The 27911-nt window shown below is 41.0% G+C and overlaps 2 protein-coding genes across 6 annotated transcripts in view; both read left to right on the top strand.

Moving 5' to 3' along the window:
- The window catches only part of LOC139532366 (cytospin-B-like), a 189643-nt gene extending 182817 nt beyond the window's left edge, over positions 1–6826 (top strand). For all 5 annotated transcript variants that reach the window (XM_071329872.1, XM_071329847.1, XM_071329864.1 and 2 more), the window contains one exon: positions 3221–6826. In XM_071329872.1, coding sequence (XP_071185973.1) covers positions 3221–3310 — 90 coding nt within the window. In that variant the 3' untranslated portion in view covers positions 3311–6826. The remainder of the gene's footprint in view (positions 1–3220) is intronic.
- Positions 6827–6972: 146 nt separating this feature from the next.
- LOC139532389 (adenosine receptor A2b-like) overlaps positions 6973–27911 on the top strand; it is a 29092-nt gene continuing 8153 nt past the window's right edge. Inside the window, exons 1-3 of the mRNA XM_071329908.1 lie at positions 6973–7386; positions 8293–15818; positions 16051–16514. Of these exons, the coding sequence (XP_071186009.1) occupies positions 16195–16514 (320 nt within the window). The 5' untranslated portion in view covers positions 6973–7386; positions 8293–15818; positions 16051–16194. The remainder of the gene's footprint in view (positions 7387–8292; positions 15819–16050; positions 16515–27911) is intronic.

Here is a 27911-nt window from a genome sequence, read left to right as displayed (position 1 = left end):
AGAGCAAACAGCTGCATTTAGCAGTGTGTGTCTGTGTGTGTGTCTGTGTTTCTGTGCGAGCGTGCATGCTTGAGTGTGTGCATGTGCATACGTGTCAGGAAAATCATAGATCCAGTTTTGATTTGGTCTGACTCCAAACCAGCAGCCATTTTGAAATAGTAACAGTAAGGTCTCAGAGCCTGATAAGAAAGCAGCAGTGATGGTAACTGTCCACGTAGCTAGCCTTACTGTGTTCCCTCCTCCCTTCAGTTCCACTAAATGGGGAATAGGCTCCATTTATTTCCTACATTCTGTCAGCATTCCTTCAGATATCAGCAATACTTTATGTCAAATAAGGCTTGCTTATAAAGTATCACATGCATGGTGTGAATTCTACTGATTATACAACGAGTGGGTATGGATGGGTATGTATCACCTTGAATAATAGTTATTTTAAAGGTGCAAATAGCAGTTGTTGCATACATTTTTGGACTTATAAATGAATGATATGTTCCCATTGATTCTTGAAGAATATAACTTATAAATGCCTCAGGAACTTAGTTCAACTGTCACGCCTCATCAGAATACAAAATATAGGGTTGTTTTACTCCAGTGTTAAATGAAATGTAAACAAACACTATATAGCCATAAAAGATGGTTAAAACTATAATTCTGATATCATGGATGGTCAGTCCTTGCATCCATAGATCTGTCTATGAATTTGAGAGTGTTAACATTTCTTCAGCCCCATCCCTCAGCTTTTTACAGAAATGGGCAGGGAGTACGCTTTGTTATTATAACTACTGCTGATTGCTGCTTTAAAATAAATATTTTTACTGTTAATTCCCGTAAACCTAGCTCATTCTGTGCCTTTGCCAGCTCCCCTGTCATGTTCGTTGTCATGCCAATAATGGATAGGCTAAGGCGTGACATGGAATGAGATATTATTTTAAACCTGCCCAGTTTTGTATAGTGAATGTGTGGGTGTTTAGAGGACAGTGGAGGGAATATCGGTGTGGACGTAGCAGGATTACACTCTTATAAAAAAAGGAGCTATCTAGAACCTAAAAGGGTTCTTCGGCTGTCCCCATAGGAGAACCCTTTGAAGAACCATTTGGGTTCCAGGTAGAATCCTTTTGGGTTCCATGTTGAACACTTTTCACAGAGGGTTATACATGGATCCCAAAAGGGTTCTGCCTAGAACCAAAAAGGGTTCTACTTGGAACCGAAAAAAAGTTATCCTATGGGGACAACCGAAGAACCCTTTTGGAACCCTTTTGTAGGCATTGGTACACTATGTGTGCTTTAGGACAGTGTATGTTGGCTCTTAACTTAACTTGATTGACAATGGTATTTTCCATGTCCTACATTCTTTAGTGGCGTTTTGCCCTCATTGCATGCGAAGAGCAAGGCACACTATGGTAGCTGGGTGCTTGGGATAGTCAGGATCATAGACCTGGGTTCAAATGCTATTTGGAATCACTGCAAATACTTTAGATGGGCTTGATTGAGCATGCCTGACACTATGGACCTAATAGAATAGTTTAAAAAGTGCAAACCCTGCCCAGCTGGTGCGCTAGACAGGCTAAGGCAAACACTCAAAGTATTTGAAAGATTTCAGATAGTATTTGAACCCAAGTTTGTTACAGTCAGGATCCCAGTTGGGTCCTTGCATCTTTCTTAAACTCATGCAAATGTTAAAATTACTCCCTGAGAGAGAACTTTCCAAATACACAAATCTCAAGGATAGTTCAAATCCAAAGCACTCACAGACACGAGGGACCTAAATAAGGAATTAAGTCAGGCTTAAGTGCTTAATGTGAAACTATGGTTCACTTCACTCTGCTATTAGTGCAGGGGAAGTCATAGTTGAGGTTACAATGGAACGTCAGGAATGCCATGACATTACGAAGTCCAACCCCACTGGATGTCTGAGTCAAGACATTTGCCAACCAACCCAGTCTTAGAATAATCATCCCTCAAGCTTCATGAGGTGGAGTAAGAAAAACACATCACCATGTTAAAGACAGATATATTGATTGTTTATGGGTTCCCCAGGTCTATGCCATTGCCTTGGAATCAAACATACGGTTTCATCCCAGAAGACTGATTGTTTACATCAGACATTTGACAGTAAACAGTATGGTGGTGGTGACTCACTACTAAACACCACCAAATCTAAGGCTGTTACGTAAAGCTGACCCAACACTGGCTAGGGCTGCTCTGACAGTAGTGTCACAGGACAAGACAGGTATCCTGACCCTGTAAATGCTGGCCTGTCTGTGTCTCTAAGGCTCAGCCTTCACTGTCTGTTTTTCTCTCAACATTATTATCTCGTACCTGATTTGTGTCTGAACCACGATCTGTGGCCAAGGATTGAGATCCAAATCACACACACACACACACACACACACACACACACACACACACACACACACACACACACACACACACACACACACACACACACACACACACACACACACACACACACACACACACAACTTTGTCTGTCCAGACTGAGTTTGAATTGATCTGCATAATCGATAATGATGAAAATCAATCTTGTATATTATATAATTATGTAGAATTTGTTCATGTTTATATACACTGAGTGTACAAAACATTAGGAACACCTGCTCTTTCCATGACATAGACTGAATCCAGGTGAAAACTATGATCCCTTATTGATGTCACTTGTTAAATCCTCTTCAGTCAGTGTAGATGAAGGGGAGGAGACAGTTTAAGAAAGATTTTTAAGCCTTGAGACATTAGAGACAAGGATTGTGTATGTGTACCATTCAGAGAGTGAATAGGCAAGACAAAAGATTTAAGTGCCTTTGAACGGGGTATGGTAATAGGTGCCAGGCAAACCGGTTTGAGTAGGTCAAGAACTGCAACGCTGCTGGGTTGCTCAACAGTTTCCTGTGTGTATCAAGAATGGTCCACTACCCAAAGGACGTCCAGCCAATTTGACACAACTTTGGGAAGCATTGGAGTCAACATGGGCCGGCATCCCTGTGGAATGCTTTCGACACCTTGTAGAGTCCATGCCCCGACGATTTGAGGCTGTTCTGAGGGTAAAAGGGGGTGCAACTCAATATTACAGTAGGAAGGTGTTCCAAAAGTTTTGTACACTCAGTGTATAGCATCCATGTATGAAATGTTGTATTATGCTCCTACATCAAACTGTTGAGTGAACTGTTTTTTTCTCTGTCTATATGTCTGTCTGTCCTTTCAGGACATTGATGAGTTGATGCACACGGACAGACCGGACTGGCAGAGTGTCATGCAGTACGTTTCTCAGATCTACAAGTACTTTGAGACTTGACCAGAGAACAGGGGGCGGAGGAGGAGGAAGAAAGGATGCACCGCAGCACTTTCTGTACGGTCCATGTCCCCTTCTCTCAACATGGAACCCTAGAACCCTTATTCCTCAATCACACTGACTAAACCCCCTCAACTGACCCTCACATCCTCCTCAACACTAAAAGTTTGAACTTGCTTGGAGTTACTGTTTTTCCTACATACATAATGGTACAATCGACACTTTGTGTTAAAATGCTGAGATCTGTGACTGCAAATAAGAAATATAAAACCTTGTTAGCCCTTACATGGAAAGACATGATGCAATTATTTTTTATTGTTTATGTTGAAGTCCAATGATTATTTAGAAATAATAATTTAAAGGGATAGTTCACCTAAATTACAAAATTACATATGGGTTTCCTTATCCTGTAAGCAGTCTATGGACAAGGTATGACAGCAACCCATGCATTTTTTTAGTTTCCTTGATACTGTTTCCAAATGCTAATGTTTTAGCATTTGTGGCACAAATCCCATTCAAGTAATGGTACCGATATTAGCATTGTTCGCACATGTCCAAATTATCCGAAAGTATCTAAAATGGATTATGAGCTCAACAAAGTCACTTATAGATGGTTTAAACATGATTGGCGAAAAATGCTAATACCATTACTTGAATGGGATTTGTGCCACACATGCTAAAACATTATCATTTGGAAACAGCGCCAGGGAAACTAAACCAAAGCATGGATTCCTGTCATACCGTCTCCATAGACCACTTACCAAGGTTATTGTGGTAAATTAAAACTGAGATTAAAACAAAAACGAATCATTATAAATGATTGAGTAAAAAAATTAATTAATTAATTAATTAACAACCCGTTTGAAAAACTAAAACTATACTGAAACTATTATCTTTGACTCCAAAACGAACTAAAATAAAATAAAACACATTGAATGAAACATTGAATTAAACCATCACAACAAAAATGTTATGGATTTTCAATCCTTTGGGGGGTTTTCAAACAACTAGAATTTCTGCTGACCCACCCCCCCCCCAAATCTAACAACACAACCTTAAAATCTGAAAATTTATATTTTTACATCAACAAATAACCTTCAATTCATTACATTTTCATCTCGCTCATCAAATTTTTTGAACCAAATAATACATCCCCCGCGACCCCTCTAGGAGTTGCGACCCCGAATTTGAATACCACTGGCTTAACGCGTAAGGAAACGAATACATCATATTGTAATTTGGTGAACTATCCCTTTAAAGGAGAAGCCTATCAAATCAAATTGACTGCTTTCCATTCGTCCAAAATAAACCATTGCCTTTGTTTTTGTTTACGAGACAGACCCAAGTTGCCATCTATTGGCACTACAATGAATTGACAACACTACATGTAGCTCTGAATAATATTTTACAGTCACACTAGTTAATGAAAATGTGTTATTATTAATAAGGAATGTCTTTGCTGTTTAAGCACTGTGGGCCTGACTGACTGACTCAATTAAACCATTATATGGTGTCCTTTAGCAACTGTTGTTTTGGGGTTTTGAACAGCAATATGATTTTGTCTCCAGCAAGCCTCTTTCAGCTGTAGCTATCATACTGGGGATGGTCGAGGGAACATAACTGCAAAAGGTGTTGAAACTAGGACAATTCCGAAGATGTCATCCAAATGTACCATGAGAGACAATCCGGAATGAACCAACAACCCTGAATGTTTAGCTTCAGTCATGGTTAGTCTCTGATAAAGGAAGTACTGCAGTACAGTATTTATTTATATATGTGCTCAGAAATGTGAGAATGATGCAGGAAGTCGGATGTACAGTTGAAGTCGGATGTTTACATACACTTATGTTGGAGTCATTTAAACTAGTTTTTCAACCACTCCACAAATTTCTTGTTAACAAACTATAGTTTTGGCAAGTCGGTTAGGACATCTACTTTGTGCATGACACAAGTCATTTTTCCAACAATTGTTTACAGACAGATTATTTCACTTATAATTCACTGTATCACAATTCCAGTGGGTCAGAAGTTTACATACACTAAGTTGACTGTGCCTTTGAACAGCTTGGAAAATTCCAGAAAATTATGTTATGGCTTTAGAAGCTTCTGATAGGCTAATTGACATAATTTGAGTCAATTAGAGTTGTACCTATGGATGTATTTCAAGGCCTACCTTCAAACGTAGTGCTTCTTTGCTTGACATCATGGGAAAATCAAAAGAAATCAGCCAAGACTTCAGAAAAAAATTGTAGACCTCCACAAGTCTGGTTCTTCCTTGGGAGCAATTTCCAAACGCCTGAATGTACCACGTTCATCTGTACAAACAATAGTATGCAAGTATAAACACCATTGGACCACGCAGCCGTCATACCGCTCAGGAAGGAGACGCGTTCTGTCTCCTAGAGATGAACGTACTTTGGTGCGAAAAGTGCAAATCAATCCCAGAACAACAGCAAAGGACCTTGTGAAGATGCTGGAGGAAACAGGTACAAAAGTATCTATATCCACAGTAAAACGAGTCCTATATTGACATAACCTGAAAGGCTGCTCAGCAAGGAAGAAGCCACTGCTCCAAAACCGTCATAAAAAATCCAGACTACGGTTTGTAACTGCACATGGGGACAAAGATCGTACTTTTTGGAGAAATGTCCTCTGGTCTGATGAAACAAAAGTAGAACTGTTTGGCCATAATGACCATCGTTATGTTTGGAGGAAAAAGGGTGAGGCTTGCAAGCCAAAGAACACCATCCCAACCGCAAAGCACAGGGGTGGCAGCATCATGTTATGGGGGTGCTTTGCTGCAGGAGGGACTGGTGCACTTCACAAAATAGATGGAATCATCAGGCAGGACAATTATGTGGATATATTGAAGCAACATCTCAAGACATCAGTCAGGAAGTTAAAGCTTGGTCACAAATGGGTCTTCCAAATGTACAATGATCCCAAGCATACTTCCAAAGTTGTGGCATAATGGCTTAAGGACAACAAAGTCAAGGTATTGGAGTGGCCATCACAAAGCCCTGACCTCAAGCCTACAAACCTGACTCAGTTACACCAGCTCTGTCAGGAGGAATGGGCCAAAATTCACCCAACTTATTGTGGGAAGCTTGTCGAAGGCTAACCGAAACGTTTGACCCAAGTTAAACAATTTAAAGGCAATGCTACCAAATACTAATTGAGTGTATGTAAACTTACGACCCACTGGGAATGTGATAAAATAAATCAAAGCTGAAATAATCATTCTCTTTACTATTATTCTGACATTTCACATTCTTAAAATAAAGTGGTGATCCTAACTGACCTGAGACAGGGAATGTTTACTCGGATTAAATGTCAGGAATTGTGAAAAACTGAGTTTAAATGTATTTGGCTAAGGTGTATGTAAACTTCCGACTTCAACTGTATGTGAGCGTTTTCTACTACAGAGAGAGAGAGATTTCTGAGATTTGCTCAGAGGTGGAAGCCTCCTCTGGACTAAGTGACAGATGGATATTGTTAAATAAAGTATTTTGTCAATCATCACTGGTCATTCTCACACTCTCTATTGTGTGTGTGTGTGTGTGCCTGCATGTGTGTTAGATGTGATCGGTTGTCATCTAAAGCCTTGTTTATAACATGTAACAGGTGTCCTGTGTCTTGATCTTCTCCACATTCACATTTTCAATCATTAAAGTAGCTGTCCAGTGTTGCAGGTTTCTATGAAGTATAACCTAGAATTAATTACAATGTGAATTAAATAGATTTCGTTCCCAAAAAGTATAATTAAGGATGTTAAAAACCTGTTATTTTCTGTGCCCCTGCAAGGCCTGTGAGGAAACAACAGAATGGTTTGGGCTTGTACCGATCAAAAACAGCTGATTTGCCAGCTCAGCCAATTCGAAGTGAATACACTTGGATATTCAAATGAGCTACCAACTCTATGTCCCACCTACTGGCTAGCAGACTTGCTTTATTTTACCCAGGCGGTAGCTTAACCAAGACAAATCGTTTGGATGGATTCAGGATTTGGAAAAGCATTATGGAACTACTATGGCTCTTTATTATAACAGCAATAAATGCAGATTGATTATTTCACAAACGTGAGTTGTTTCTGTCCATTGCTTGTCCCTATTCCTCATTTTTTTCTTGTTAGCTAGCTAACTAGCTGCTACCTACATCAGTCAACAGCCAACTAGGATTGTAATCAATCTGTAACGCTGAAGCTTTATAGATTATGCGATGGAGCGGGTCAAGAGCTGAAATGAAATGTAAACGTAATTTCCAATTGAGCCGACATATGCAGTGTTTACTGCGAATGCAGGCTCTGCTAAAGCGGGAACATTGCCTTTAAATTTCAATCACACTGTAAAGCTGAACTTCCGCGATGCGGATTGAATAGAGCCCCTAGGTTTCCTCTTGACATCCAACTTTTAGCAACAAACCAAAGTATTTGAAATAGAAGTGACTGGTGAAATAGATGTTGTAAAGGCTTCCTTTTAGCTAAACACCATCTGTGGATTGCTTGGCTCTACTAACTACCTTCTGTTTAGAGTGCAGTGCACTCCTGATTCTGTCTCCCCTACAAGAGAATTCAGACCAGAGAGTGAGTTAGCCTATATATTTTTGTATGTATTGATGATTTAAATGGTTTGGTATTGGTATTTTGGTATTTTATTAGGATCCCCATTAGCTGTTGCAAAATCAGCAGCTACTCTTCCTGGGGTCCACACAAAACATGAAACATGGCATAATACAGAACATTAATAGACAAGAACAGCTCAAAGACAGGACTACATACATTTTTTTTAAAGGCACACATAGCCTACATATCAGAACATACACACAAACTATCTAGGTCAAATAGGGGAGAGGCGGTGTCGTGAGGTGTTGCTTCATCTGTTTTTTTAAACCAGGTTTGCTGTTTATTTGAGCAATATGAGATGGAACGGAGTGCCATGCAATAATTGCTCTATATAATAATGTACGCTTTCTTGAATTTGTTCTAGATTTGGGGACTGTGAAAAGACCCCTGGTGGCATGTTTGGTGGGGTAAGTGTGTGTGTCAGAGCTGTGTGTAAGTTGACTATACAAACCATTTGGGATTTTCAACACATTAATGTTTCTTATAAAAATAAGAAGTGTTGCAGTCAGTCTCTCCTCAACTCTTAGCCAAGAGAGAATGTCATCTATAGTATTTATATCAGCCCTCTGATTACAATGAAGAGCAAGACGTGATTCTCTGTTCTGGGCCAGTTGCAGCTTAACTTGGGTCTTTCCTTGCAACACCGGACTGCATGACTGGACAATAATCAAGATAAGATAAAACTAGAGCCTGCAGGACTTGCTTTGTGGAGTGTGGTGTTACAGACAGACCTCTCCACATCTTTACAACCATTGAATCTATATGTTTTGACCATGACAGTTTACAATCTAAGGTAACGCCAATTAATTTAATCTCCTCAACTTGTCAGACACACCATTCATTACCAAATTCAGCTGAGGTCTAGAACTTAAGGAATGATTTGTACCAAATACAATTATCTTAGTGTTAGAGATGTTCAGGAACAGTTTATTACTAGCCACCCATTCCAAAACAGACTGCAACTCTTTGTTAAGGGTTTCAGAGACTTCATTAGCTGTGAGAGAGATGCCCTGCGGTACACCACACTTTACATGTTTGACATTAGAGAAGCTTCCATTAAAGAAAACCCTTATAGTTCTATTAGATAGATAGCTCTGAATCCACAGTATGGCAGAGGTTGAAAAGCCATAACACATACGTTTTTTCAACAACAGTTTATGGTCAATAATACGGCTGCACTGAAATCTAACAATACAGCTCCCACAATCTTCTTATTATCAATTTCTTTGAAACCAATCATCAGTTATTTGTGTCAGTGCAGTACATGTTAAGTGCCCTTCTCTATAAGCATGCTGAAAGTCTGTTGTTAATTTGTTTTTACAGAGAAATAGCATTGTATTTGGTCAAACACAATTTTTTCCAACAGTTTGCTAAGAGCTGGTAGCAAGTTTATAGGTCTGCTGTTAGAACCAGTAAAGGCCGCTTTACCACTCTTAGGTAGCGGAATTACTTTAGCTTCCCTCCAGGCCTGAGGACAAAGACTTTCCCCTAGACTCAGATATGACAGAAAGGGGTAACTATACAGTCAGCTACCATCCTCAGTAGCTTTCCATCTAAGTTGTCAATGCCAGGAGGTTTGTCATTATTGATCGATAATAATTTTTCCTCCTCTCCCACACTAACATTACAGAATTCAAACTGGCGATGCTTTTCTTTCATTATTAGTTGTTTATGCATGAATACGATGGCTCACTGTTCATTGTTGCATTTCCTGCCTAAGTTTGCCCACTTTGCCAATGAAGTAATCATAAAAATAATTGGCAACATCAAATGGTTTTGTGATGAATAAGCCATCTGATTCGATGAAAGATTTAGATAATGTCACGTTCCTGACCTTATTTCCTTTGTTTAGCCTTGTTTAGTTGGTCAGGACGTGACCTGGATAGGCATTCTATGTTATGTGTTCCTATGTTGGGTTCATTGTATTAGCCTGATATGGTTCTCAATCAGGGGCAGGTGTTTTACGTTTCCTCTGATTGAGAACCATATTAAGGTAGGCTGTTCTCACTGTTTGTTTGTGGGTGATTGTTGCTGTGTCTGTGTTTGTTCGCCACACGGTACTGTTTCGTTCGTTCGTTCCTGTTCGTGCGTTCCTTCCTGTTCGTGCGTTCATATTTTATGTTCTCAAGTTCAGGTCTGTTAACGTCGTTTTGTTATTTTGTATTTTGTCAGTGTTCTGTTTTGTTGGAAATCATTAAAATTCAACATCATGAACATTCACCACGCTGCGCCTTGGTCCTCCTCTCTTCCACATAAAGACGAGCGTTACAGATAAATTTGTCTTTCTGACCATAATTTCAATTAAAGTACTCCAAAGTACTCCATTGATATTGGTTTCATAATACTGTTTCTTCTTCTTTTTGTTGAGTTTAGTCACATAATTTCTTAATTTGCAGTAAGTCAACCGGTTAGATGTGCAGTCAGACTTATTAGCCACTCCTTTTGCCCCATCTCTTTCAACCATAGTTCTTCAATTCCTCATCAATCCATGGAGCATTAACAGTTCTAACAGTCAGTTTCTTAACAGGTTCATGTTTATCAATAATTGGAAGAACCAATCATCAAGTGCAGCGTCTGGATGCACCTCATTAATCACATCAGACCAACAAATATTTTTAACATCTTTCACATAAGATTCACAGCAAAGTATTTTGTATGATCTCTTATACACTATTTTAGGCCCAGCTGTTGTAACTTTGGCTTTCCTGGATATAGCCACTATATTGTGATCACTGCATCCAATGAGTACGGATACAACTTTAGAACAAAGTTCTACAGTATTAGTAAAAATGTGATCAATACATGTGGATGATCTTGTTCCTGTAGTGTTTGTAAACACCCTGGTAGGTTGATTAATAATTAATAACCTGAACCAGATTACAGGCACAGTAAGAAGTTTCCTCTTGAGCGGACAGATTAAAATGTCCAGATTCATCTACACTTGTAAGATATCCAGACACAATGTATGCCTGACTACCTCAGGAAGTGGGCAGGGAGATCTGATCACGTCATATCACCATGTGTCTTTTGATTATCTACACCTGTCAGAATGTGGACAAGATCAGGAATAAGGATGCATGTTAGAACCAGGTATGGTGCTTGAGTGAGTTACTGTAGGTACCCATGTATTAATTTCCCCTCTCCTTTTGTTAAGGGTTATAGTGGGAAGTGGACAGGTGTTTCTAATCCAGAATTAGAGTAGCTTTCATAAATTAGAGTAAAATACACCACATGGGATGTTATGTTACAGCTTTTCAACATAACAATATTATTTGATGTGTGATGCAGCAAGGTTGTAGTCAGTGTTGTGTGTCCATCGCCCTGGATGGTACCACTTTTAATTGGGTTTTGTGGCGGATGAATCAGAATTAGTTGGGTAACATAGATAAATAAGATGTTTTATTTATATAATATGCCTATGTGAGATACTTGTCATTAGAATGTATCCTTTTGGACTATAGTGTTGGCAGTTGCACTTTTCCCTAAGCTGGGGCTCAGTCACTTGGGGCCCAGAGAGGGGAGAGGTCAGGCCTGTCTTTCACATGTCCCTGGTAATATGCAGAATATCAGAAAGGGAAGAGGACAGAATCGAACATTGTCTTCATATGTGAATGTGTCTTTACCTATTCTTAAACCATGTGAAGGGATGGCGTGATTAATGGGGAACCAATTACTTGTCTCCACAATGTCTGTGCGCTTGTCCTGGGATAGTGTATGACCTAGAGGCTCACTCCCCTCAGTGAGCTTGTCCAGGAGTGGGGTCAAGAGGGGGTTTGCTTGAGATGGGAGTATCTAGAGTTGACAATTGAGTTATGCCTTGGATGAGGTAATGTTTTTGTACTATGAAGTACCAGGAACGAGATTAGAACCTCGTTTTAGAGACCAAACTGAGCGATAATTTATAGCGAATGCTATCTGGCTAAGGGATACTCCTTTCTCAAGTAAAAGTCCCTTTGTGAAGAGTTCCTAAGATCTGTGGTTCGTCATGTAAATTGAGAGGGGTGTATCTTGGCTATTTTTCTGTAGTCACTCTCAAAATTCATTATAGATAGTGAATTGTTGAAAGTCAAAGCGCTATTGTAAAGCTCATATTATTAAAGATTAAGTTTAAGTATAACTCTGACTGGTGTGTGGTTTGTAACTCTCCTCATTTGGTAATACATGAAAATGCCACCACAGTTTCCAGAAAGCCTATTAAACCTCTGTGCCAGGGTTGTAAAAGTGTTTGTGTATGGGAAGACAGTGGAAAATGGGGAGGTATTTTTGTTTTGCCATCAGGGCCATTGTTATATCCTAATAGATTTCTAAAGTTACTTCATAGTGCAGACAGGCTGGTGCGAGCCTTACAAACAGGTGAGTGCATTCTCCATATCCTCCAAACAATCCTTTATGAATAACACTTACACTGAGCAAAAATATAAACGCAACATGTAAAGTGTTGGTCCCATGTTTCATGAGCTGGAATAAAAGATCCCAGAAATTATCCATATGCACAAATGTATTTACATCCCTGTTAGTAATAATTTCTCCTTTGCCTAGATAATACATCCACCTGACAGGTGTGGCATATCAAGAAGCTGATTAAACAGCATGATCATTACACAGGTGCACCTTGTGCTTAGGACAATAAAGGCCAGTTTTGTCACACAATATAATGCCACAGATGCCTCAAGTTTTGAGGGAGTGTGCAATTGGCATGCTGACTGCAGAAATGTTCACCAGAGCTGTTGCCAGAGAATTGAATGTTCATTTCTCTGCCATTAGCCGCCTCCAACATCGTTTTAGAGGATTTGTCAAAATGTCCAACCGGCCTCACAACCACAGACCAAGTGTAACCACGCCAGCCCAGGACCTCCCCATCCGGCTTCTTCACCTGTGGGATTGTCTGAGACCAGCCACCCAGACAGCTGATGAAACTGTGGTTTTGCACAACTGAAGAATTGCTGCACAAAAGTTAAGGAAAATAAACACAATTGCATTTTATTGATGGCAATGTCAATGCACAGCGATACCGTAACGAGATCTTGAGGCCCATTGTCGTGCTGTTCATCCGCCGCCATCACCTCATATTTCAGCATGATAATGCACGGCCCCATGTCACAAGGATCTCTACACAATTCCTGGAAGCTGAAAATGTCCCAGTTCTTCCATGACCTTCATACTCACCAGACATGTGCTAAATACGGCTGCTAGAATCCTGACTAGAACCCAAAAATGTGATCATATTACTCCAGTGCTAGCCTCCCTACACTGGCTTCCCTTAAGGCAAGGGCTGATTTCAAGGTTTTACTGCTAACCTACAAAGCATTACATGGGCTTGCTCATACCTATCTTTCCGATTTGGTCCTGCCATACATACCTACACGTACGCTACGGTCACAAGACGCAGGCCTCCTAATTGTCCCTAGAATTTCTAAGCAAACAGCTGGAGGCAGGGCTTTCTCCTATAGAGCTCCATTTTTATGGAATGGTTTGCCTACCCATGTGAGAGATGCAGACTCGGTCTCAACCTTTAAGTCTTTACTGAAGACTCATCTCTTCAATAGGTCATAGGATTGAGTGTAGTCTGGCCCAGGAGTGTGAAGGTGAACGGAAAGGCTCTGGAGCAACGAACCGCCCTTGCCGTCTCTGCCTGGCCGGTTCCCCTCTCTCCACTGGGATTCTCTGCCTCTAACCCTATTACAGGGGCTGAGTCACTGGCTTACTGGTGCTCTTCCATGCCGTCCCTAGGAGGGTGCGTCACTTGAGTGGGTTGAGTCGCTGACGTGATCTTCCTGTTTGGGTTGGCGCCCCCCCTTGGGTTGTGCCGTGGCGGAGATCTTTGTGGGCTATACTCGGCCTTGTCTCAGGATGGTAAGTTGGTGGTTGAAGCCCCCACACCTCTAGTGGTGTGGGGGCTGTGCTTTATAGGGTTATATCCTGCCTGTTTGGCCCTTTCCGGGGGTATCATCGGATGGGGCCACAGTGTCTCCTGACCCCTCCTGTCTCAGCCTCCAGTATTTATGCTGCAGTAGTTTATGTGTCGGGGGGCTAGGGTCAGTCTGTTATATCTGGAGTACTTCTCCTGTCTTATCCGGTGTCCTGTGTGAATTTAAGTATGCTCTCTCTAATTCTCTCTTTCTCTCTTTCTTTCTCTCTCTCGGAGGACCTGAGACCATGCCTCAGGACTACCTGGCATGATGACTCCTTGCTGTCCCCAGTCCACCTGGTCGTGCTGCTGCTCCAGTTTCAACTGTTCTGCCTGCGGCTATGGAACCCTGACCTGTTCACCGGACGTGCTACCTGTCCCAGACCTGCTGTTTTCAACTCTCTAGAGACAGCAGGAGCGGTAGAGATACTCTCAATGATCGGCTATGAAAAGCCAACTGACATTTACTCCTGAGGTTCTGACTTGTTGCACCCTCGACAACTACTGTGATTATTATTATTTGACCATGCTGGTCATTTATGAACATTTGAACATCTTGGCCATGTTCTGTTATATTCTCCACCCGGCACAGCCAGAAGAGCACTGGCCACCCCTCATAGCCTGGTTCTAGGTTTCTTCCTAGGTTTTGGCCTTTCTAGGGAGTTTTTCCTAGCCACCGTACTTCTACACCTGCATTGCTTGCTGTTTGGGGTTTTAGGCTGGGTTTCTGTACAGCACTTTGAGATATCAGCAGATGTAAGAAGGGCTATATAAACAAATTTGATTTGATGTCACCCATTGAGCACGTTTGGGATGCTCTGGGCGTGTACGACAGCGTGTTCCAATTCCCGCCAATATCCATCAATTTCGCACAACCCTTGAAGAAGAGTGGGACAACAATCCACAGGCCACAATCAACAGCCTGATCAACACAATGTGAAGGAGTTGTGAAGTTCTGCATGACGCAAATGGTGGTCACAACAGATATTGACTGGTTTTCAGATCCACGCCCCTACCTTTTTTTTTTAAGGTATCTGTGACCAACAGATGCATATCTGTATTCCCAGTCATGTGAAATCCATATAATAGGGCCTAATTATTTTATTTCCTTATATGAACTGTAAAATCTTTGAAATTGTTGCATTTTTACGTTTATATTTTTGTTCAGTGTAAAAAGAAGGAAATTATCCTAGACTGAACACATCTTCATTGCTAACTGGCTAACATGAACTAAGCTAGGAGTTAGGTTAAAGGGTTAAGGTTAGGGGAAGGGTTAGCTAAAATGGTTGGAGTTAAAAAGTTGCTAATTAGCTAAAATTGTCTGTGATGAGATTTGAACACTCAACCTTTGGTTTACTAGACGTTTGCGTTATACACCTACCAGTCCACCCCGACCAACCACCCTCCTTTCATTGCCTTAATAACCTTCTTTCAAATGTAACATAATCATATCAGTGTCCCGGATCTACGTTTACTATGTTAAGTCTAGTCTATGAGACCAGGCTGCTGAGGGAGAACAACTGGGTGGGAGTTGTGTATGAGTCAATTCACACATTTTAGACATCGGTGGAGGGATGGCCTTGAAATGAAAAGATGTAGATGTCTTGAGTGGGTTATTGCCAGCACAATAAAAAACGAAAAAACGACTACATCAACCTGAAAGAATGCTGGTTCATTGTTTACGGTTCATTGTTTACACCAACTTTAATAGGTGCGTATACGCTTTAAAAAGTGATGACTTGTCTGAGCTTCATTAAAGTGGAGCTGTTGTTTACAGCATCACACGTCTGTAGAAATCGCTGAATTTGAGGCGTGGCTAGCCTACTTTGTGTAATGACATTTTTTTCGTTACTTGAAAAACCATGTGACGTAGTGAATCTCCACAATACTACCATGCACAACCGCCGCGCAACAGATGCTTGGCTTGAAGGGACCGGGCGCACAAGTAAAGGACTGGCAAATAATGCACTGTTTCAAGAGGGGTAAGCAACAAAGCTATTTAAGAAATTGTTTGCAGATAAAAGTTATGTTTTGAATGTATATTTGATAACATGTGGCTTGGTTAGAGTGATTGTAGTAGCATACTATCGCATTTTTGTTAGATTCATGATAAGCGATACGAAGTCGGAAATAATTCACATTTCAAACAATTGTAATTACAGGGTTTGCTTTGGAGGAAAGTAAAGTATCCTATGTTCTTTTTCCTTTTCACAGATGGCTGTTTACGCAAACCATACTTTTGGAATGTTCTTGGATTATTGCAAAAATACTTTATTTCTCTTTTGGACCCACTAGAACAGTGTCCCTCATGACACTTATTTTCGAAGACCGACTACATGTTCTGAAATATTTGCGGAGATGAATTCGTACTACATAGTATTTGAGATATTAATAGCAATTTTGTCCATATCTGGCAATGTATTGGTTTGCTGGTCTGTCGCCATCAACACCACTCTGAAAACAGCAACTAACTACTTTTTGGTGTCTTTGGCTGTGGCAGATATTTTGGTGGGTTGCCTTGCCATCCCCTTTGCCATAACCATAAGCATCGGTATCCTTTTGGACTTCTATGGATGTCTTTTTCTTGCCTGTTTTGTTTTGGTACTGACTCAAAGCTCAATTTTCAGCCTCCTTGCAGTTGCAATTGATAGATATTTGGCCATCAATATACCCCTCAGGTGAGTACCTATTTATTTGGGATTTTCATTGCTAGACCGACATTGAACTTCTGTGTTTTGTGATTTAAAATTAATAGTATTTACTTACAAGTAATTAAGGAAAAGCCCAGACAAATAGACATGTTTTTCAAGACAGTAGGAATACTTTACTGGCGGGGAAAATGTGTTGCAGTAGCCTATCATGTACACGATTAAAATGGCGTTAAAAAAGGAACAATAATAATACAGTAGACAACAAATTCACAAAAACCTCTGTTTTGGGATATATATTTATCTTAAAGTGGTGGGAAAAGTACCCAATTGTCATACTTGAGTAAAAGTAAACATAACTTAATAGAAAATGACTCAAGTGAAAGTCACCCAGTAAAATACTACTTGAGTAAAAGTCTAAAAGTATTTGGTTTGAAATATACTTAAGTATCAAAAGTAAAATTATAAATCATTTCAAATTGCTTATAAGGATAGCCTGGGGCACACTACAACACACAAATGAAGCATTTGTGTTTAGTGAGTCTGCCAGATCAGAGGCAGTAGGGAGGACCAGGGATGTATTCTTGATAAGTGTGTGAATTGCACCATTTTCCTGTCATGCTAAGCATTCGAAATGTAACAAGTACTTCTAAGTGTCAGTGAAAATGTATGGAGTAAAAAGTACATTATTTTATTTAGGAACGTGGCAAAGTAAAAAAAAAAAAGTACAGATACACAAAAAAATACTTAATCAGTACTTTAAAGTATTTTTACTCAAGTACTTTACACCACTGATATCTTGGGCATTTTATTGAGAATTTGTTGTTTACTGTATTTTTCTTGTTGTTTTTTAATATATGTTATGTGTACAAAAGATTAGGAACACCTGCTCTTTCCATGAGATAGCTTTCATCTAGATTTGATGATCCCTTATTGATGTCACCTGTTAAATCCACTTCAATCAGTGTAGATGAAGGGGAGGAGACAGGTTAAAGAAGGATTTTTAAGCCTTGAGATATTTGAGACATGGATTGTGTATGTGTGACATTCAGAGGGTCAATGTGCAAGACCCAATATTTAAGTGCCTTTGAACTGGGTGTGGTAGTAGGTGCCAGTCGCAGCTGGAAACGGCTGATTTAAAAACATTTTTTTAATTGAATATCTACATAGGCGTACAGCCCATTATCAGCAACCGTCACTCCTGTGTTCCAATGGAACGTTGTGTTAGCTAATACAAGTTTATCATTTTAAAAGGCTAATTGATCATTAGAAAACCTTTTTGCAATTACATTAGCACAACTGTTGTGCTGATTTTAAAGAAGCAATAAAACTGGCCTTTAGACTAGTTGAGTATCTGGAGCATCAGCATTTGTGGGTTCGATTACATGCTCAAAATGTCCAGAAACAAAGACTTTCTTCTGAAACTTGTCAGTCTATTATTGTTCTGAGAAATGAAGGCTATTCCATGCGAGAAATTGCCAAGAAACTGAAGATCTTGTACAACGCTGTGTACTACTCCCTTCACAGAACAGCGCAAACTGTCTCTAAGCAGAATAGAAAGAGGAGTGGGATGCCCCGGTGCACAACTGAGCAAGAGGACAAGTACATTAGAGTGTCTAGTTTGAGAAACAGACGCCTCACAAGTCCTCAACAGGACAAATCTAATAAGACCAGTCCTCAACTGGCAGCTTCATTAAATAGTACCCGCAAAACACCAGTCTCAACGTCAACAGTGAAGAGGCGACTCCGGGATGCTGGCTTTCTAGGCAGAGTTGCAAAGAAAAAGCCATATCTCAGACTGGCCAATAAAAAGAAAAGATTAAGATAGGCAAAAGAACACAGACACTGGACAGAGGAACTCTGCCTAGAAGGCCAGCATCCCAGAGTCGCCTCTTCACTGTTGACGTTGAGACTGGTGTTTTGCGGGTACTATTTAATGAAGCTGCCAGTTGAGGACTTGTGAGGCATCTGTTTCTGAAACTATACACTCTAATGTACTTGTCCTCTTGCTCAGTTGTGCACCAGGGGCCTCCCACTCCTTTCTATTCTGGTTAGGGCCAGTTTGCGCTGTTCTGTGTACTTTTAGCAAATGGCCAGAATAAAAAGACGCATATGCAATGCTGCTAACCAGCCTTGATTACGGGGAGGGTGGGCAATGATTGGTTTTAATCAAATTAAATGAGTTGGGGGGGGGGGACCAATCACTTTGTTTTGTTTCTAAATACGAGATCAAAAGGCACATCTTCCTTCCATGGGCACTGTGCGTCATGGCTGGATAGGCTGCGCTTCAGTTCTCAAAATCCATGCCATCATCAACTGTGTTACACAAAAAGGAGGTCTTAACTTCCCATTAGCGCTGCATAAAATTGTCACATTTGCGCTTGTTTTTAAGGAAACACCTCAAATATTGCCACACCTCAGCGCAAGCGAGCTGATGTTAGACAGGTAAATTGCCGGACCTGGCGTTAGGGCTGGAAAATGCCATTGCGGCAGTTTTTACATGACAAAATTGCAGTCCTATCCTATCTTGGCGCCGGCCGAAAATGGAGCCCGGAATGCACCTCCTTGCTCTGCCCTGAGATTTCCAAAGTCAAGTCAACTTCAAAAACCTGCAGTCGAAGTAGCTTGAGACTAGTCATTTACACATACAGGCTACAACACAGCTGAACCAAAGCATTCTTGAGGTCTCACTCATGACTGTAAATCTTGATTGTGTAGATAACCCTATGAAACCTATGTTATGGTTTGGGGGGCTCTGGCTTGTTTTTCAAAGGACATGGGTGCCTGAAGAGATTGGATAAGCAGCTTTACAATAGATACATTTTACAAGGTAGCTAATTTTCCAATGGTATATTGATGTAGATTGTGAGGCACCACCCCTGGTACACTTTAAAAGGCGCTATAATAGATCATCACACCTCTCTCCCTCAGACTCTGAGACAATGGGTGGGCCCACTTGATCGATAACTAGCCTGCTGGCCTCCGTGTCATCATTGATATAGAGCTGGAGATGGTAGAGGAGCACAGTGGTGGTAGCAGAGTCTGCCACCCTGGCAGCCCGACGATAGATGAGACAAATTGGTTCAGATAGAGAAAATCATTATTTGTGAGACAAGACAAGAGGCAGCATCAGAGTATAAAAGGTTTCAGTAGACATTGGGGTTTGAAATTATTGACACCCTTGATAAAGATGAGCAAAAATTACTGTATAAAATAAATGATTCAATTACTAAGCTATATTGTATGCTAAAAATATTTGGAAATTAAATTATTTTATACTAATACAATTGCACAGAAGTATTTTGTTTAACAAATGTTTTTTCTCAAAGTAGGTGTAAAGATTATTGACATCCCTGTTTTCATTACCTTTCAATACCTCACCATGCAAAGATAACAGCACTGAGCATTTTTCTAAAATGTTTTATGAGTTGGAGAACACATTGGGAGGGATCTTAGACCATTTCTCCATACATAATTCTTCCAGATTCTTGAAATCCTTCGTCTGTGATTATGGACTACATTCTTCAGTTCAAACCACAGGTTTTCAATGGGTTTCAAGTCCGGAGACTGAGATGGCCATTGCAAAATGTTGATTTTTGTGGCTAAACCATTTCTTTGTGGATTTGATGTGTTCTTGGGGTTATTGTCTTGCTGGAAGATCCACTTACAGACAAGTTTCAGCATGGCCTAAGAGCTTTATTTTCATGTCACCCAACTAATGTAAACTCCTGGAGTCTGCTAAACAGCATTGGCACTTGGATTGGAACTGGTGCTTTGGTCAGATGACATGAAAATAGCGCTCTTTGGCCACGCACACCAGTGGTGGGTTTGGCATCAAAATGAGAATGAATGAGCAGAAAATAATCCCATACCTACTGCAAAATATGGTGGTGGATCTTTGATGTTACGGGGCTATTTTTCTTCCGCTGGTCCTGGGGTTCTTGTTGAGGTCAACGGAATCATGAACTTTACCCAGTACAAGGATATTTTTGCCAAAAACCTGGTTGCCTCTGGCAGGATTCAGGAGGCTGAAACTCGGCCGCAAGTGGATCTTCCAGCAAGACAATAATCACAAGCACACACAAATTCACAAAGAAATAGTTAATTGGCCACAAAAATCAACATTTTGCCATGGCCATCTCAGTCTCCAGACTTGAATCTCATTGAAAACCTGTGGTTTGAATTGATAGACAAAGGATATCAAGGATCTGGAAGGATTCTGCATGGAGGAATGGTCTAAGTTCCCTCCCAAACATTTTTGGGGAAAGCTCAGTGCCCGTTATCCTTGCATATTGAAGTATTGAAAACAAGGGTGTCAATAATTTGGACCCCTACCTTTGAGAATTGTTTTCAACAAAATCTCTTTCTCTGGGCAATTGTATTAAAATAATGTAATTTCCCGTTTTTTTTGCATACAATATAGCTCAGTATTTGAATTATTCATTTTAGACATTCATTTTTTATCATCTTTAACAAGGGTGGCAATAATTTCTGACCTCACTGTAACTAAGACCAGGAGTTTTTCCTGCTCACAGGACTTCTTATGACATTATGTAAGAAGCCCTCTTACTTGCTACCACATCAGATTTCAGTGCCGGTGTGTGTGAAATAACAAGGCAAACGGTTGCTTTTCCATTTACAGTGGTTTTCCAAGAATGAACTTAATCAGGAAAGCAACAGCATTCTTTACCATCCCCTCCCCAATATGTTATTCCCAGGATGGGTGAAAAATCAGATGGAATATTCTACAGGGGGATGTTATTAAAAGAACATATCATCACATACAGAAATGTTGCTGCTCAATAGACGGGTTAGTTGTTTAGCAACAAAACTGATGCATGCGCAACTATGGGGCAAGACAGATGGGGTTGGCTTGGATTGTTGATAATATGTAAACTATATTTTCGTCTCCGATGTCTATTGAATGAGCACTTGTCTCTCAAATACATCGTTACATTTGTTGGTTAGCTAGCTAGCGAATGTTAGCCATATTAGCATAGATGTAACATCAGTCAAAACATCTCAAAACAAGACCTGGTATCAATAAAAATATCAAACGAGCCACTTATGATTCACTGCATACCATAACACACAACCTTCTGCCCCTTTGACGCGCACATCGTTTGTGACGTGTCAGCTAACCCGTCTATGCCAGCAAATGCATTAGTCAACAAGAACATTCCTTTCAAAAAGCAAGCCAGATTGAAACATGATTTTCTATTTTACGGTTTGCCCCTTTAACCAAGACCCAGACTCTCACACACGTGGCGTGGTAATGAGAAGAGTGTGCGGTCAGCAAAATGTACTGTTCTCTAGCCATTTCTTTAGTGTTTGTGTGTTCGGTCGGCAGGGACTTAGTCTTGTGGGACAGTAGTTCCCTTAGATCAGACTGTTTTCACAGCTGACTCTGGTGGATGTGAAAGGGCAGACGAGATACTTCAAACCCTGCGAGATGGCGCTCTGTTCGGCACCCACTGACTACACACATGCGCACATACTCAAACATTTTAGGGCCTTTATTTTCTTTTCATGTTTCTCAAGCTATTTCTGTATTTTCTGTCACACACACCAGACTGTCTGGAGGAAAATATCCAATAGCGTAACCTCTGGCTACTATGTTCCCAGCTAACAAACCTGCCAGGCCTCTTCACCTAGCTGTCTCTCTTCAGTTCTGTTCTCAGGCCCCACGTCTTTCTCTATGCTTTGAAAGAACCAGTGTTGCGTCCTTGAAAAGCTGGTTTCCTCTATGCTGCTACTGAGACTAAAATGTTTTCAGAGGCTTTAAAAAAAAAAAAGGATGGCATTGCCAAACTAAGTGTGTGGACTTACATCATAATGACTTGCCACTATTGAGCCCCAAACACTGTGAGGCTGTTTCAATAAACTTTGTCATTTGGCTTTTGCAGTTGTTTAATGGCATGAGAGGAAATAGGTGTGGCAACAGGTCTTCCTTACTACACACACATAATAGATGTGATGTAAATACAGCAACAATGAGCGTGAATAGGATAAAGGTGGTGAGGAGTGGTTTACTAACACACTTCTGCAACACTACTGAAGGAAATTCAAATTCATTGTGTTTGTACAAAACCCAAAAGTGTAGCCTCCCACACACCAGCATTATTCAAAGTTTGCATCCAAGCAATACATTGACTCTGGCTCTGGGTTGCATTAAAGGGTTGATGATAATTTCATTCACCAGACCAGTTCCATTTCAAATAAACATTCAGTCACTCAGTATGGGTACACCTACGTTGGGCGTGGTCACAAGGAACTCATATCACACGATGTCTGTGGTAGACAGACAGAAGCAACAGCCAATAGGGGGGACCCTCGCTCCTTTATAAGGCGCTGTCGCTATTGCAAGCACACTGGGAAGAGGTACCCATAACTCTGCTGGAGTGAGCTACAAGCCTGGGGCTAAAAGTCTGGTTGTAGGTGGCACACAGTAACTGGAGAGCACCACGCGGTGCATTGCTCTACAGGCTAGATCATCTCCCACGACCGCGGTACCTATAGGCAAGACCAGCCAGTGAAGGTGCTATTAAGCTCTGTAAATGAACTCTAGAATCTGCTTCCTATTTCGCAACAAAGCATCCTTCACTCATGCTGCCAAACGTACCCTCGTAAAACTGACTATCCTACAAATCTTTGACTTCGGCGATGTCATTTACAAAATAGCCTCCAACACTCTACTCAGACTTGCATCCAATTTGCTATCACAGTGCCATCCGTTTTGTCACCAAAGCCCCATATACTACCTACCACTGCGACCTGTATGCTCTCGTTGGCTGGCCCTTGCTTCATTTTTGTCGCCAAACCCACTGGCTCCAGGTTATCTATAAGTCTTTGCTAGGTAAAGACCCGCCTTATCTCAGCTCACTGGTCACCATAGCAGCACCCACCCGTAGCACGCGCTCCAGCAGGTATATTTCACTGGTCATCCCCAAAGCCAATTCCTACTTTGGTCACCTTTCCTTCCAGTTCTCTGCTGCCAATGACTGGAATGAATTGCAAAAATCACTGAAGCTGGAGACTCATATCTCCCTCTTAACTTTAAGCACCAGCTTACAGATCATTGCATCTGTAAATAGCCCATCCAACTACCACATCCTCCATATTGTTATTTTTTAGTTGTTGCTTTTTTGCACCCCAGTGTCTCTACTTGCACATTCATCTTCTGCACATCTATCACTCCAGTGTTTAATTGCTAAATTGTAATTCCTATTTATTGCCTTACCTCCCTAATCTTACCTCATTTGCACACATTGTATATAGATTTTTTTCTATTGTGTTATTGACTGTACGTTTGTTTATTCCATGTGTAACTCTGTGTTGTTGTTTGGGTCGCACTGCTTTGCTTTATCTTGGCCAGGTCGCAGTTGTAAATGAGAACTTGTTCTCAACTGGCCTACCTGGTTAAATAAAGGTGAAATAAAAAAAGTAGGGATGCTACCGTGTAGGTAGAGAGAGCTAGCTCTAGTCGTGTGTTCGCCAAGGCTTATCTGTGTAGCTAGCTAGTCCTGGCATAGCAAGCTAGCGTTCGCCGGAGGTTTAGTAGTCTGGCTCATACTAACACACTGCTAGCTGAAGAGTGTGCGTTCTTCGTGAGCAAGCTTCGACTCTCATCTCTATCCTTTCTTCCTCCTCGGTGGGAATAAGCAGCACAAAATTGTAGTTAGGTGGGCTGTTAGCGGCACACGGCTAGCTCTGCCCTAACTGGCCAGAGACTGAGAAGTAAATGTTCCTTTTGGCAAAAGTGCTCAATCCTCTTGACGAGAAACCTAATTCCTAAGCTCTGTAGCGAATCCTTACCTTTTTGCCCGTGAACAGTTTAGCATGAAAGCATTAGTCCAAGTTGATGCTGAGGAGAATATTTAGGAGTATTACAACTTCATAAGGAAGAATGGAAAGTGAGGCGAGATGGAGCAACAGCGCTTTATAAAGGAGTGGGGGTCCCCCTATTGGCTGTCGCTCCTGTCTGTCTACCACAGACGTTGTGTGATAGGAGATCCTTGTGACTACTGTCATGGTAATTTCCTGTATTACTAAATGAGAGTTTACAAACCACACACAAGTCAGAGTTATATTTTAAAGTCCATCTTTAATTATATGAGCTTCACCATAGCCCTTTGACTCTCAGATCAATTCAGTGTCTATAAATGAATTCTCTGAGTGCTTACAAAATAATTCTTAGTATCTTTTATAGCCAAGATACACCCCTCTCAACTCACATGATGAACCACAGATCTTAGAAACTTCACAAAGGGCCTTTTACTTGAAAGAGGAGTATCCCATAGCCAGATAGCATTAGCTATAAATTATCGTTCAGTTTGGTCTCTTAGACGAGGTTCTACTTCTCGTTCTTGGTACTTCCTAGTACCAAAACATTACCTCATCCAATGGCATATGTCAATTCTAGATACTCCCATGTCAAATACACCCCCTCTTCTCCCCACTCCTGGAGAAGCTCACTAAGGGGAGTGAACCTCTAGGTCATCTACTATGAAAGATAAGTTCAACATCAGAGGGGTGGTATAATGGTTCCAGACACTGCCATACTCCTCCCCCCAATGGGAAAAGGAGGGTATGACTGGCATGCAGACATAGTGGAGCCCTTCACATGGTTTCACAGATATATTCATTATGAAGACAATGTTCAAACCTGACTTCTCCCTTTCTGATATTCTGCCTATTACCAGACATGTAAAAGACAAGCCTGACCTCTCCCCTCTCTGGGCCCCAAGTGACTTTTCCCTAGAGAAGAAAGGAAAATGCAACTGCCAACAGTATAGTCCAAAAGAAGACATTCTAATGACAAGTATAAAGTAAATAAAACATCTTATTTATCTATCTTACCTAACTAATTCTGATTCAGCTACGACACTACGCTCAACGAAGGCGTACCCATACTGAGTGACCTCACTCATATATTAGCATAGATCCGGGGTTATGTGAGAGTATTGCTGTCAGGCCTACTCTCATCTATTTGTTTTGTATGTTTGTATTTAACCTTTTATTTAACTAGGCAAGTCAGTTAAGAACAAATTCTTATTTACAATGACGGCCTACCCCGGCCAAACCCGGAGACGCTGGGCCAATTGTGTGCCGCCCTATTGGACTCCCAATCACGGCTGGTTGTGATACAGCCTAGAGTGAGATGGGCTGTGCTCACTTGCGTTCACAACATGTGGCACTTCATCGCCCTGAATCCAAGCCTCTAACTCCTGTTATGAATCTGTACTAGTTTGGCCTGTAACGACAGATAATAGGCCTATTATCTCACGTAGAGATATCACACATCTCTTGAGTGGATCTCTAATTAGTGCTGGTGCCATATGCCATGTGAGGGCAGGATATTTGCGTACTTTGCATGCAAATCTTAAGTGTAGGCAAAATTTGATGGGGTTGCCAGTGGAGCAAAGAGAAACACCTCATCCCTTTGAGGTTATACTGTTTTTTTTTTAAGCGGATGTGCTGTGAAGTGATTGTTGACACTGTACTATTCTGGCAGAGGTTTGTTGGCTGCAATGTGCCCCAGGCGGAACCACATGAACAGTGGGGTTAGAAAAGGGAGGTGTGGGGAGAAAGGAACAGAAGAAAGGGAGACCGAGAGAGACGATGCCAGCGTGCTGTCGTCATGCCAGAATTAATCCGCTCAGCCGACAATTCACTGGCCCTTGCAGAGGAATGCCACCAAACCCATCAGAGACAGAGAGAGGGGACAGAGGGAGATAGAGAGTGGGAGAAAGAGAGAGGGACAGAGACAGGGGAGAGAAGCAGAGAGAGAGACAGTGTGTGTGTGAGAGGGAGAACGAGAGAGAGCGTGTGAGAGAGACAGAGAGAATGAGAGAGAGCTGTCTATCCCCCCAGATAATAGTCCCTGCCTGGAACTCATACCTCTCTTGGCTGAAAGGTTATAGGACTAAGAGGAGGAGAGAGACCGAGATGGATGGTTAGAGAAGAAGAAATATGGGGAGATGCATGCAGTGTATCCACCCACCTCCATCACTCGGGTCGGGTCATGTCATTGTTATGTACGTTCTCAAGCCTCTCTCCAATAGTGGTGCCCTAAAATCGTGATAAGCCCAATCATTCTGGACAGAGGCTAATGACTGTTTAGTCTAAATTGCATTATAGTGGCAGGAAATACGATTACATTGCTAAAGTAGTCAAATGTTTAGTAGGAAACAACTTTGCCTTCATTATCATGTCGTCAAATGTCCTTTAGACAGATGGCAATGTTGTCATTAGCTAGCAAAATTCATCAAAAATAGCTAGGAATGCCAATGTTAGCAGCTAAAATCCAGTGTCCTCCCCTCAATTTTAGCTAACTAGCTATTGTTATACTGTATCTAAAGGCAATCTGGTGACATCAAAAGGTTTTACTACTAATTATTTGCCTCCATTTGAATGGAATTGTATTTCCAAGCCACTGTAATTCACTTTTGATGAAATGTTCATCAGTGCTCATTGACGATGCATTGAGTAGAATGCTCAGTTGGGCAACAGTCCAAAACAAATGTTCAAAACAATATTGTGACGAAACATGCAACCCATGAATAGCCTTAGGGCCCATCACTTCAGGTCCCTAAGCATGGCCATGGCTGTCTGTAGATTATTGATGTCACTGGGGCCACAGCATCCTTCAGAGAGGGATGGGCAATGGAGAAATAGGGACAGAGGTAGAACCCAGGGACCCATGATTAATAATTTACTGCTGCATCACAAAAGTCCCCGTCTGTTTTGAGGCTTTGACGTCTGAAGGGCTAGAGGGTTATCAGTCAAATGAGCTGCTGCTACCTGTGAAACTAAACTTCTGTGAAATGGCACATGGCTGACAGTCATTTTACTGGCAAATTGACCACGTGAAAAAGCATCTGTTTCATGACGAGGAGGGAAAAAACATTTCCAGCACACAACGACCACTTCCTCTTCCACTTCTTGAATAAAACCAAAAAGCTATTTTCCCCATTGTACTAAATTATTAGTCTGTCTATTTTAATAGTACCGTAGTTGATATTTGTTGTACTATAGGAAATATCATGTTGAAATATAATTGACATGCTTATACAGTACATGTCATTATTACATGCTATAATCAAAGCGAGTGAAATCACATGAGCACTGACAATAAGTTCATGATTATCCTTTATCTTCTGTATATCTGCTGTATTGTCATGATTTAGCCTGAGAAATCTGTGGCTCAATGCAAAACAGTGGTTCTAAATATACCTAGCTGGAGGCGGTAGCTGTCATACCACACAGGTTACACACGTGTGAAACAGGACAAATATAAGCACCCCTTATTTGTCTGTGTTCAACACTGTATAGATAGACTGTTCTATTTTTATCTCATCCTTCTTCATATGCTAGCTATTAAGGTTAACCTCAGTGTGACTGGGCTAGGTCCTGCAGACATCATGT

The sequence above is a fragment of the Salvelinus alpinus genome, chromosome 1, assembly GCF_045679555.1.
Source record: "Salvelinus alpinus chromosome 1, SLU_Salpinus.1, whole genome shotgun sequence".
NCBI lineage: Eukaryota > Metazoa > Chordata > Actinopteri > Salmoniformes > Salmonidae > Salvelinus > Salvelinus alpinus.
This window is presented reverse-complemented; position numbering and strand designations above follow the sequence as displayed.